This window comes from Rhinatrema bivittatum, chromosome 5 (genome assembly GCF_901001135.1).
Source record: "Rhinatrema bivittatum chromosome 5, aRhiBiv1.1, whole genome shotgun sequence".
Classification (NCBI taxonomy): Eukaryota; Metazoa; Chordata; class Amphibia; order Gymnophiona; family Rhinatrematidae; genus Rhinatrema; species Rhinatrema bivittatum.
The window spans coordinates 234313587-234325788 of NC_042619.1; the positions used below are offsets into that span (position 1 = coordinate 234313587).

General features: G+C 46.5%; 1 protein-coding gene across 8 annotated transcripts in view; it reads left to right on the forward strand.

Moving 5' to 3' along the window:
• HLCS (holocarboxylase synthetase) overlaps positions 1–12202 on the forward strand; it is a 262571-nt gene that overhangs the window by 39665 nt on the left and 210704 nt on the right. For all 8 annotated transcript variants that reach the window (XM_029603467.1, XM_029603468.1, XM_029603469.1 and 5 more), the window contains one exon: positions 7109–7291. In XM_029603467.1, the coding sequence (XP_029459327.1) occupies positions 7109–7291 (183 nt within the window). The remainder of the gene's footprint in view (positions 1–7108; positions 7292–12202) is intronic.

Below are 12202 nucleotides of genomic sequence, written 5' to 3' on the forward strand. Positions count from 1 at the left end.
AGTGTTTACAAATTTGCCGCTGGGCAGGTGCCAATAACTGGTTTCCGCTCAAGCAGAGCCACGGGGTCTCGTGCTGTAAGCCCCCAGAACAGGTGTCGTGACTGCCAAGCACTGGATAGGATCTTGGCCCGGCTGTCACAAAGCAAGCCTTACCAGAGCCCCTCCCCACGATCCAGCTATGAATCCTTCAAGGCCCCAAGCCCGATATTGATCATCCGTGGCAAACAAGTGAGGGCTATTAGGCCTCCCATGTACAATTGGCACCTCCCAGCTTCCTTCTACACCTCTGCTTTTACAAATGCTTTCCTGGATTCTGTTGCTGCCGCCACAGGGGCCCAGCATGCGCGGGCATGGAAGTACCCTTCCGCTCGCATGTGTCGGCAACCCCCAGACAATGGCCATGGCTCCCGGATGACTAACCTCTGCATAGCTTGCAGGAACAGATCGTTTCCCAAGTTCAACGAGTGTATACCGTCTGTCCACTCATTCATGTTGTAAACAACACCCTGGAGTTGAATGGCCTTTGCTACCTGCTGATTGAACTTGGCATGGTGTCTTCCCCACCAACCAGTGCACATCAAGCTGTTGGGGTATGATACCAGACCAGCAGATCTTTGTGGAAGGCCATAAGGAGGCTAGGTGGCTAAAGTCTTCCCTAATCGTGTACATCAGAGTGATGCCGACGCCTTTGACTTAATCACTGCCACCAATGTGTATGATGATCAGGTCAGGTGGTGTCTGGCTCACTCTTCTCGACTGCAGCATGGACCACAGCTAGTGCCATCGCATGCCTCCTTGACCCAACCATTTGAGTGTCCATTCTTTTCCCCAATAGCCCAAGGTCATGACCGAATTTCCCTTCCATGGCCCTTTTTCTGAACATGCGTGATAAATGAGGTGGCTGATCCATGCAGAGCAACAGCGGACGGCAGCTGCAAGTGAAATAGAAAACTAAGTCATGGTGTGCTCCCGGCCCGGTGCCAGCGCAGGGGAACCATCATTATGCCTAATGTATGCCTCTTAAGCTCCCAACCTCCATTGGCCCAACTGCTGTATCACTGCATGTGGGATACCGGCGGTGGCGGCACTGGAAGCAGCTCCGATGTGGAATGAGTATGTGTCAAAACATTCACTCAAGCCCCGCCTCCATTAGGGCTTTTTTGAACACCACTGAAAACTGGTAGCGAATTAAAGGGGATTTGTTGCAGTGCAGCAAAAATAAACTGGCCTCTTTTGGGTGTAGGATTAAGTAAAGGGTTACTGCTGCTACTGGACGTGCCTCCAAACCTCTAACCACTGACAGCCTGATGACTTGGCTCCGGGCGCCTTGATCGATCTTTGACTGTTTCAGCTTTAGGTATAAGGTGCTGTTTGAAACACTGACGTCCTCCACCAGTAAGCCACGAAGCTGTGGTGCCTTGCGTGAAGGTGCTGTGAACTTGCGCAAAAGCAACCTGGAAAAGGGCAGTCTCAAACTCATCAGTAGCTACTGTGGGCAGGACGTGCCACAATCATAACAGCAGATCGTGGCTTCGTGGTCTCTGAGTCATGCCAAGGTGGGTACTTTCTGGCTCATCCAAACATCGCCCATTTTACCGTGAAATGCTGCTCTGTGCAACCCGTTTCTAGCTTCGAGAAAAAACATTAAGGCCGCTAGGTGTGAACGAATCATGTTCCTGGACAGTCCTTGCCGTTTGGCAGGCACTATGTAGCTAATCAAGAGGTCCTCTGGAACCTGGTGGCCAGACCAGCAGTTTACAATAAGAAACACCTTCACTTTACTGTAGTTGCGAATGTATGAGTTCCATGTGGATGGGGCAAGTGATCTCAGCATCTCATGCGCTGTCCAATTCTGAAGGACCAAAGCTGTTCTGGGACCTCTCTGCTGCTCGGCTTGTGGCCCCAACTTTCTGAACAGGGACCACTTGCAACGAGAGAGAGTCTGCTAACTCATTGTGCATTCTAGGAACATGCTTTGTTTGCATGCAGGCAGCATAAAACAAATTCCCTCAACTCCACCACCAGGAGGCACTTGGAGGTCTGTTGAACTGATTGAACTACCGCAGCATTGTCACACCGTAACACCGCCTGTTGACAGCTGAGGGTGGCGTCCCAAATATGTACAGCGACCATGATGGGAAAGAACTCGATAAATGTGATTTTCTTGGTTAAGCCACAGGTGGTCCAGCTGTTGGGTCAGCACACAGCCCACCAGTCTTCTCTAAAATAGACACCAAAGCCAATACCTCCTGATGCATCAGAGTATAACTGAAGGTTGGTGCTGCTGACTGGGCTAGGGGAGCCAGGCTGAGACACCATTGAAGTCTGAGGAACTTGGACTGTAGCTTTAGGTCTTCCTTAATGGGCATACTAACTCAAAAGTGGTAGTGGTCATAAACAAGGCCTACCTTGATCAAATTTAAAGAGGCAGGAAAATCCTGCCTATGGGAATAACCTGTATGGGGAATGCGAAGCTGTCTATGAGGGGTCTCATGTGTCTTGGGCATGATTTTCCTGCTGCTCAAGGTGGCAGCTTCCAACTCTGACAGTTCAGTTCATTTGTCACTTGGGAGTCTGGATTCCATACATGTGGAATCAAGCATGATCCCTAGGAAAGTGAGGGCAGTTACTGGTCCCAGGGACTCGTCTTCTACCAAAGGGACACCAAATCTGCTTACCAGTTTGTGGAAAGTGTGGAACAGCTTAACGCAGTAGCGAACCCTTTTTTCCAATGAATAGGAAATCATCCAAATAGTGAACTAGCAATGCTAGTCCGGATGCCTCCTTGGGTGCCCAATGAAGGAAAATACTGAAGGTTTCAAGATAGATGCATGAGATTGAACATCCTATGGGCAAACACTTGTCATAGTAAAAACTGCCCTCAGATTGGAAACTGCTCAGGTGAACTGGGAGCAGGTTCAATGTCCATTTTTGCCATAAGGGCGCCTTGACCACAGGATCTTAAGTCCAATGCAGTGTCAAAGGACGAATATTGCACTGAGCAATATTCCGAGGGGATACGATCATTCACTGAAACTCTGAGCGCGTGAAAGAGGTTGTATGAGCCTACATATTCTGGACTCCTTTTTGGGAACGACTGCTAGAGGGAACAGTACCAGGTGCTCTAAAGGAGGCTCAGCAAACGGGCTGGCTATGTTCCCAAGCCGAACCTCCCTTTCTGAGCTTCTCCTGAATATCAGCCAGAGTGCATGCTGAAGGAGAGTTGATCACCTTAGCAAATCGTGGCTGACCCGTGAAGGGATAGTGATCCAGCCATGGAAGTAGCGCTTGCCACCTCACAGGGGTTGGGGCTAGGGCCAGTTCCTTCCCCTCACTTGTCGCTGAAGACATTTGTTAGCCTGGTGGGATGCGGCGCATCGACTGCGGATGTTCTTATATCTATAATCTGTCGTGGAGCTGGTGCCACTTGTGCCTTTCATATGCTTGGTTTGCGTGCTATACGCCTGCTCGCTACGAAAAGGCTGTGAACTGGCTTTGGAGTCGATAACCCGGGTAGTCATTTTTGTGAGCCACAGGCTGATGTCCTGTTTTCCCCTATGACATGGCAGACCTGCTAGCCATTCTCTCATGGAAGGCCTAGTCATAGTTAAGCCATGCAAAACCACTGTATTCTCTGTATGCGCCCAGGATAGTGTCTAAAAGTAAAGGCTGCATTGCAGTGGGCTCAGAATGCATGACAAGAGGCCAAACAGGTGCCAAACATGCACCCAGTTTATGATCTCTCTTTGAGTGGGCTTGGCTGCTTCCAGCTCCTTTCTCTCCTGCTTAGACAGGCCCCACCTCCTATGTCCCTCCATCAGGCAGAATAAGTTGATGTAGTTCCTGTGTCTAAGACACCTAAGGGACCTAGGTACCAGTTCCCAAAGTTCATGTTCCAATTCCAGCTGCTATTGTGGGGTAAATGAAGTCGTCCTGGTCTTATCTGTGCACTGTAGAAGCAGCTCCTGAACTTTGGGAGGAGGAGGAGCTGGAAGAGCTGCTAAGTGAGGGAGATGAAAATGATACCTGCCTGTGCCTCGGCCGCTTGTGCCTATCCCTGCCTTTTGTGCTCCTTTAGTGGAACTTCTTCTACACTTTGCGCATTAGGCTTACTCTCTTTCTCATCTGGCCGTGCCAGCGCTTAAGGGATCCATGGAGGCGGCTTCGGTGTCAAGGATCTGCGAGCAGCGTCACTGTGATGACTCTGCAGAGTGCACTGAAGACGAGTGATGTCTTAGACTGTGAGTGTTGCCATCTCAGTCTCACTGTGGGCCATCCAAAGGTGCCGCAGGCCGCTCCCTGCAACTGTGGCTAGCTCTAAACCGGGTGGGGAAGTAACTACGCTTTCCGGATTCCTCACCCCTATCCGGATATGGTAAGAAATCTGTGTGAGGGTGGTGAAGGTCAAAATGCAGTAGGTGAATAGTGAGGCTATCTATCCCACCTGGGCTATAGGTAGATGTTGTAAGGTCTGTATCCCCAGTAATACCTGACACTGTCTGTATCCCCATAGGGGTGACCCTCATAGGAGGGCCACCAGTACAATCTGGCCATGAGCCAGGACTAGTGTGAAAATACTTAAGTGGTGAGCGGGAGGCTGGCCAGGATAGGGATCTGTACCGCATCTCAACCCTGGACTAAATGAGTTCCTAACACTGGGCTCGCGAGAAGATGCTGAGCCTTGTTCTGCACAGCCAGCCGGACTTTGTTCACCTGTATCAGGTACAGCATTAGTAAGGATAGGCGGGATGACTTGGGTCTGGATGACCACCCGATCCTTGATTCCCTCAGGGGCGAGCTGCGTCATATCTGAGTTGAGAGCACTGATGCCGCTGCTGCTATCCTCCACTTTTCCTCCTTGGCCCTAGTTTTTTTCCGGATTATGTTTTCCCATAGGAGTCTTTTGGGACATTCCCTCACACTTCGTGGCTCCCTTATTAGCAACTTTTGCTCCTCCCTGTCTAGCTCCCCTGCAGTCAGAAACACCAGCGAGCAGGAGGATCACGGGGTCTGTACCAGAGGATTCCGGACCAGTGGGCATCTTGGGGATGGGGGTGCCTAAAACCCCCTTAGGGCATGGTTCTTGGGCTTGCAGAGCTATAGCCGAGGAGTTGGACCTCAGGGACTTCTGTACAAATGTTGGCAGCACCTCCCTATGATAACCCAAATGGGTAGCGGCCAAATCACAAACAAATTAACTTAAGATTTTATAAATAAAAATCGTGTGTGTGTATAAATTTTGGACCGTGTCAGGAGTGCAGCGAAAAGTGGCGGTCAGCTTTAAATTTAGAGCCTAAGGGCTGTATAGCCAAAAGTCCCGCTGCAAAATTCTCCATGGAAAGGTACCACAGCTCAAACTACCTTTAAAGCAAGGAAGTGGTTAAATTTCTAGAGCTTCTGTTATAATTTTGGATGTTTTTTTTTAAGTGTGAAGAGGACTCACCCAGACTCACCCACAGAGCTCTGAGGGAAAAATTGAACCGCTCCGCTCAGGGGCCCGAGGAAGATGAGACTGAGCTGAGGGGAGCAATTGGGTTTTGTAAAGTGCCATGCCATTTTTTATGACGCTTATATATCCAGGGAAACAAGAACACTTAGATTTTTATTGTAAGCATAATTTTTTATTGAACAATATAAGTATTCTTGGGAGCTGCTGATGCCATGTCTCTGACAAACAGACCACCAGCATCTCATTGTATACAGGAAGTGATCCTTCTTTTATAGATAACATACAATATTGTGGAAGATTCTAGTGTGCGTGACTGCCTAGAGAATAATTTACATTGGTTGTCATGTCAACAGCATGATAAAATCTTCCCTAGCTACCCCTGAGTATTTCTCCCAGGTGGGGCCCATTTACCATCACTCTTTAGGTAGTCCTTTTGTTCTGTTAAACCCTGACCAGCAAGATTTTAACACATCTGTGGCTGTGTTTATAGAAACCCCTGAGAAAGATTGCCTCTGTAGTGTCTGTATAGCCTGAAGTTCCCGCTGCCGTTGGCTTCTGCTTTGTGTGACCCTATGATTAGTCATCACCTAATGGAGCCAGCTTGACTGCCTATCCAGATGTCCTAGGAATTCTGCAAGTCATTCTCAATAAGTCACTTAGAGTTCATACAGCCAAGGCAGGCTGAGAAAACCGAGGATTCTGGGGCATTTTCCTTTCTCCATGTTGGCTTTCTGTTCAGGCACACTCATCCGTTTTAAATTGCCTGCCGGCCATCCTTTCCCAGACACACTCCCACCCGACCAATTAGGTGATCTGACGTCGGGGCGCATCCTGATTACATCACCACTCCTGACACTGGACCAATCGGGTGGGAGCAACGTCACAGGTGATGCTGCCGCCATAGAGCGGTACCCCGCAGCACCAGCAACACTGTGCTAGTGCCATTCCCAGCATGTGAAGGGGGCAGGGTCGGAGCACCCTCCACTCTGGGCAGAGGCAAGGCACTGTGATGGGGGCCACCCATTTCCAGGAGGCTGGAAGAGGCAGGATGGACTGTGTAGGCAAGGGAGTATTGCAGGTCTGAGTCTGGCCCCAGCCCTCTTTCCTACACCTGGGAATACTCTGGTCTTCATCTTTTTTTTTTTTTTTTTTTTACTCTGTTCGAGAGCTGTGCATTTATTGTGGCAGAATTAAATTGTGAAAACTGCTTAAAAAGCATGTAAAGAGCTGACAAAATGTAAACAGACCAGCATGCTGGAATCCTCTCCCTCTTTACGTATACCTGGTAGGGTGAGGTGAGGAGTTGCAAAAATTCTGTATTTTGCTTGTGAGTTTATGAAAGATGTTGCTTTACACTTCAATTTTTTCTTTATTCATAAAATAGTTTAAATGACTCGCTTATGCATGGTTTTTGTAAAAATTTGGCTATTCATGTCACAAATACACCACGTTTGGCTCTTTTTAATGAAAAATGTTGTCAGAATCTTAAGAAAAAAGCAAAAAATAGTGAATTTATGTGAACTTAATTACAACAGGTCAAACTGACTCTTCATACATCCTTATACTAAAAATTCCAAAGTCTAAATTAGACCATCCTGTAAGAAGTGCCCAGGGACTCTGTCTGGCAATTCCTCTGACTTGAGATTTTTGCTGTTTTAGGTCCAATTGGAAGTATCTCCCAGCTCTCTGGCTACCTGTGTGGATGCAGACTTCAATGAGCTGAAGTTGAGCAATAGCAGGAGATGCGAAGTCCTGACACACATCCTGAGCAGTCTGGGTCTGAATTGTGAAAGGAGCGAGGCACCTTCCTTAACACCTCTTTACCTGCTGTCCTCAGACGAGGTGAGCCTCTTGCCTAAACCTGAAGCCTTGTGTGTGAAAAGGTGGTAACCCTTAGTGCTGGTTTCGACCTGCTTACTTTTACTGGCCCATATCCTTTTTCCCATTGGAGGAGCTAATATTTGGTTTTGAGTACATTTCTAGGATTTTTTTGACCTTGGGTTTTGTGGGGTCTCTGTCCCTAGGAACCACCAGGTCGCTTTGTTTGTTTTTCTATACAGTCATTAAGTTATTTCCATCATAACAGTTTACAAAAAGGCACATATAGTAATAAATAGCTTAAACTTTACAAAAAGGTGCCATTAATAACCGGTAACAAATAATTCATTATAGACTATTTGATTTCTGACTTAAATTTTCCTTTTATACATGTCTCTTGGGTGAGTGCATGCGGTTCATTCTCAGTATTTAACTGTTGTTTAAGTATTCATTGGGATAAAGACAATTTCCAGGTAGTCACTTGGAGATTATGTGCTGGGTGCTCTGTGCCGTCTTAGCCTTACATACTTTCACCGTTCTCTTTGTAAAAAGCCTGTTTGAAAAGCCAAGTTTTGAGATTTGTTTTAAACATTTTGAAATTTCTCTGAAGTCTTAGTTCTAGGGGCATAGTGTTCCATAATATGGGACCAGCCAGTGATAGTGCACGCTCTCTGACCTGGGTTAGTCTAGCTGTTTTTACTGATGGAATGGTTAAGAGCTTTGTTTGCTGATCTTAAATTTCTATGTGGAACATGTACTCTAAGTGCTGTGCTCAGCCAATCTGCTTTTTCGTCGTGGATCAGTTTATATATTGTGCAAAGTGCTTTGAGTTTAACTCTTTGTTCGATATGTAGTCAATGTAGTTCTGCTAGTGTATCTCTAATGTGATCTCTTTTTTTTTTCTTTTGCCTGTGAGAATTCTAGCCGCTGAGTTTTGTAAAATTTGCAGTGGTCTTATTGATGTATAAGGTAATCCTAACAGTAGTGTGTTACAGTAATCCGTGCTCGCAAATAGATAGGCAAACAGGAACTCAGCAGGTGAGGGAGGCAGGCAGGCTTGGGTAGTGCTTGGCAGGATCTTCCGAGTGACCACAGGCTTAACTCTGTATGTTAGAGATAGTACTGAGGCATTGTATGACCGTGTTGCCTTGTTTTAATATTTGAAAAGGTAAATAACAGTCCTTTACCAGTTCCACACCACTCATGACTTTATAAAGTTATATCCTGTGGTGGGTTTTTTTGTTTGTTTTCCAGTCCTTTTTTAGCCTTCTTTATAAGGGAGTCATTTCATCCTCTTTGTCATTTTTATGGGGCTACCAGAAATGCACACGGTACTCAGGGTGCAGCTGCACTATGAAGTGATAAAGGCATGAGTCTCTCTTCCTTTTTGATTAATTTCTTATTTGCTATTTTGATTGCATCGGCCTGAGTGTGCAGAAGCAATATCATGTGCTGGCCGCAGTGCATGGCTTAACACATGATTAGATGTGCATTTCGGATGCACGACCATAACCCCTGATGCAAAGCAGGGGTTAGTGCGTCTAAAATGCAATCCAATAAAGCACTTAGCTAATAGCACTCATTACATGTAAATTCGTGTTGATGAGGCCATTTAGCTATTTCCCTCCTGATGCAAAAAAATAAAATAAATAAAGTCTGCCGTGCACACTTTTTTTTTTTTTTGGTAATTAAATGTTTGTTGGTCAACAGATAAGAACCATAATACGCAATCAGTGTATACAGCCTTAATACAAGAATTATATGTAACTTTATCAATAATATACAACAATAAAATAAAGCATAACTCAACTGATAACTTTTCATTTTATGCCCCAATCCTAACCCTTCCCCTGCCCCTTAATCCCTGTACTTGGTGGAAAATTAAGGTACAGATAAAGATGTACCTAAGATGTTTGTGCATAACAGCAAAACACGAGGAGATGTAGTCCTCAGTGAGTAATTAGCAATATATATGAACAGTCACACCCCAAAAATTATATATAGCAGAAATTCCAGTGTTGAAACCCTGAAGCTACACAAGTATCAGACCTGGTATGCATCTCTGAATGTCTACCGTGATTCGAAAACTTCACCCCGCATGAGCATTCACACGTGTGACCTCAAGTTCCATCGTATGTAGGGTTGCCAAACTTTCACGAAGCTGGCTACACTGCCATTACGCATAGCCGTTAATTTCCCCAAATAATACTCTGTCCAATCTAGATTGCACATCAATTAAAGACAGAACAGTGGGTCTGCGCCATCTGACAGCTGCGACAACTTGCTGTACCTTACAACTGTTGGAATACATAAAAGACAAACTTTGGGATCTTTGGGCACCCGATTACCATCTAACGAGTAAATAAAATCCAGCAAGGCCTCCCATAAATTCCCAATTGGATGCAGGAAAGTACCCCAGCTCCACAGCCCTTCCAACATTCATCGCCCCATCCCTTGTACATCTTGCCAAGTCTAGCAGGGACGAGCACATTTCTACACTCAAAAATGAACGCCTTCTCCGGGTCAGACATTCATTTTTTGAGGAGCCCCAAAAGTGTACAGAAAATAAAAAAAAAAAAAAAAAAAAAAAAAAATTACTACTTTCTTCGACTTAATATCATGGCGATATTAAGTCAGAGGAACTGAAAAAGTAGAACTGTCAAAAAAAAAAAAAAGTGCCAGCAGTCAGGTTAGGAAAAGGGATGCTCAATTAATGAGTGTCCATTTTCCTAACTGGTGGCTATGCACAGGTTAGGAAAATGGATGCTCAAAAAATTGAGCATCTGTTTTCCTAACCCGCTGTCTGCCACCTCTCCTAGGTGCCCACTAGGGGTGCACAACTTCCCCTAGCGCCTCCTTTTTACTGCAGCAGCCCATTTGCATATTGCATCAGGCGCCCCGGAGAGGTCGATTGGCACGTGTTAGGAGAACAGGCGTTCAATCACGAGCACAAATGCTGCATTGGCCTAACTGAACGGATTTAAGTGTAGGGTCAGAAATGACAGATCCTCTTCCTGGCCGATGACTTCTTTTTTTTTTTTTGTCAAAATCTTTTTTTATTGGCGGTAACATGCGAAGTGCAGAGGCAACACCCACCAAGGGGATCCAACATTATGAGCAAAGAGCAACTATGTATTGCCAAGCTAAACAAAACAAATATTTAACCGCTATATGGCAAGGGTCTCTACAAGCATGTCTCCATTTTACATTTTTCTAAACTGCAGTACCCCTCATCTTCATGGACACAGATAACCATACTCTCTTACATCCCACATTCATACACTAGCATTCTCACATCTCGCAGTACCCCTCCCCCCCCCACCCCTTGAAGAGGTAGTACACTGTGAGTTGCCAAAACTGTTTACGCCGTGTGTATTATCCATCTCCGCTAGTCTTCCCTCCACACTGTGCGTGAACTGCTCCCAAGTATGCGCACTTGTCCTGGTGGGCGAAGTCGAGCTAAGCAGGTCAGGACATCATGATCGCTGCCATTTGGTACAATATTCAGTAGCCAGTAATTGATGTTGGACCTCCAGAGGCAGAAGAGCAAAACAATTAGCCCAGTAGGCACTATATTGTCTGTCAGCGTACTTAGAATTTGTAAGAGCATCCAGTCTTTCCATCTGAATAGAGGACACAAGCATATAATACCAGGCCCGCAGAGGGGGCAGTACTGTGGGCTCGATCCAGGAAGCCAGTATCGTTCAACATGCTAATAATACTGCAGTGTGTCCAAATTGATCAGCAGCGGCACTATAGTTTGACATACTGCCTCGCATTGCCTGATCGAGAAATGGTGGTAGTTTAGGTATTGAGTGATTGAGTGTAAGAACGCCATCCCAGAACCCCTTAAGGTTGGGGCACTGAAAGAGTCTATGGGCTCGCGTACCAAGATCTTCTCCACACTTTATGCACATGGCCGAGGGTAGGCGACCCATACGACATCGTCGGACATCATCACATATAACATGATGTAAGATTCTAAATTGAAGCTCGCGCAGCGTGAAATCCAGCAAGGATCTAGGCAGAGTTTTGAAGCAGGTAAGCATGTAGGTGGCAGAGAGGTCCTCCCCCCCCCCCCCCTCAAGCTTCAGTCTAGTATCGCGCCAGTGAGTGGAGATGGGGGGGGGGGGGTTTCCTATACTCCTTGCCCATGCTATTCCAGCCCTTTATAGAGTTCTTGAGTAGCACGATGTCAAAAAAGCATTGGGCGAAGACCGACTCCAGGCGGTAGGTCTCCGCTGTCCATTTGAACGACTGAAGGTAGTGGCATGCTTGTAAATATGCGAGGAAATGCTTTGACGGAAGTTGGTAGCCCCGGGCCAGGGACGCAAAGTCAGTCACCGTCGGAGCCTCCTTGAGGTAGAAGTGAAAAATAAACGGCAGTCCTCTCTGAAGCCAGTCGTTAAAAATGGCCCAGCAATCCTGTCCAGGTAAGAATTTCTTGTTGCTGTTTATGCCGCTCCTGGGCGAGGCTGTGCCCCCCCAGGCCCCCCATGTTGCCTGAGCCAGCGCCATGCCTGCCGACACGGTTGAAGGAGTTCTTTAGGAATATCCAAATTGCGGTAAGTGGCAGCGTCTGCTTGCACTAGGTACATCGGGGACCACGGATACTTAGAAGTAAGCTATCCTCACAATATGAGTATTGATCTAATATCCACTCCCCCACAAATCGAAGTTGACAAGCTGCGTTAGACAAACGGAAATCAGGCATGCCCAATCCCCCCCCAGTTTCCTGAGAATGTAACAGCTCATTATACCGTAGCCGAGCTTTCTTCCCTGCCCGTAGGAATCTTTGAAAGGAACGTTGTAGCCACAAAACATCTGTGTGCAGTTGCCAGCATGGTAACATATGGAGTTTGTATAATAATTTCGGCACTAACACCATCTTAATTAGAGCGCATCGCCCAGACGACAGTGGCAGAGATTGCCATG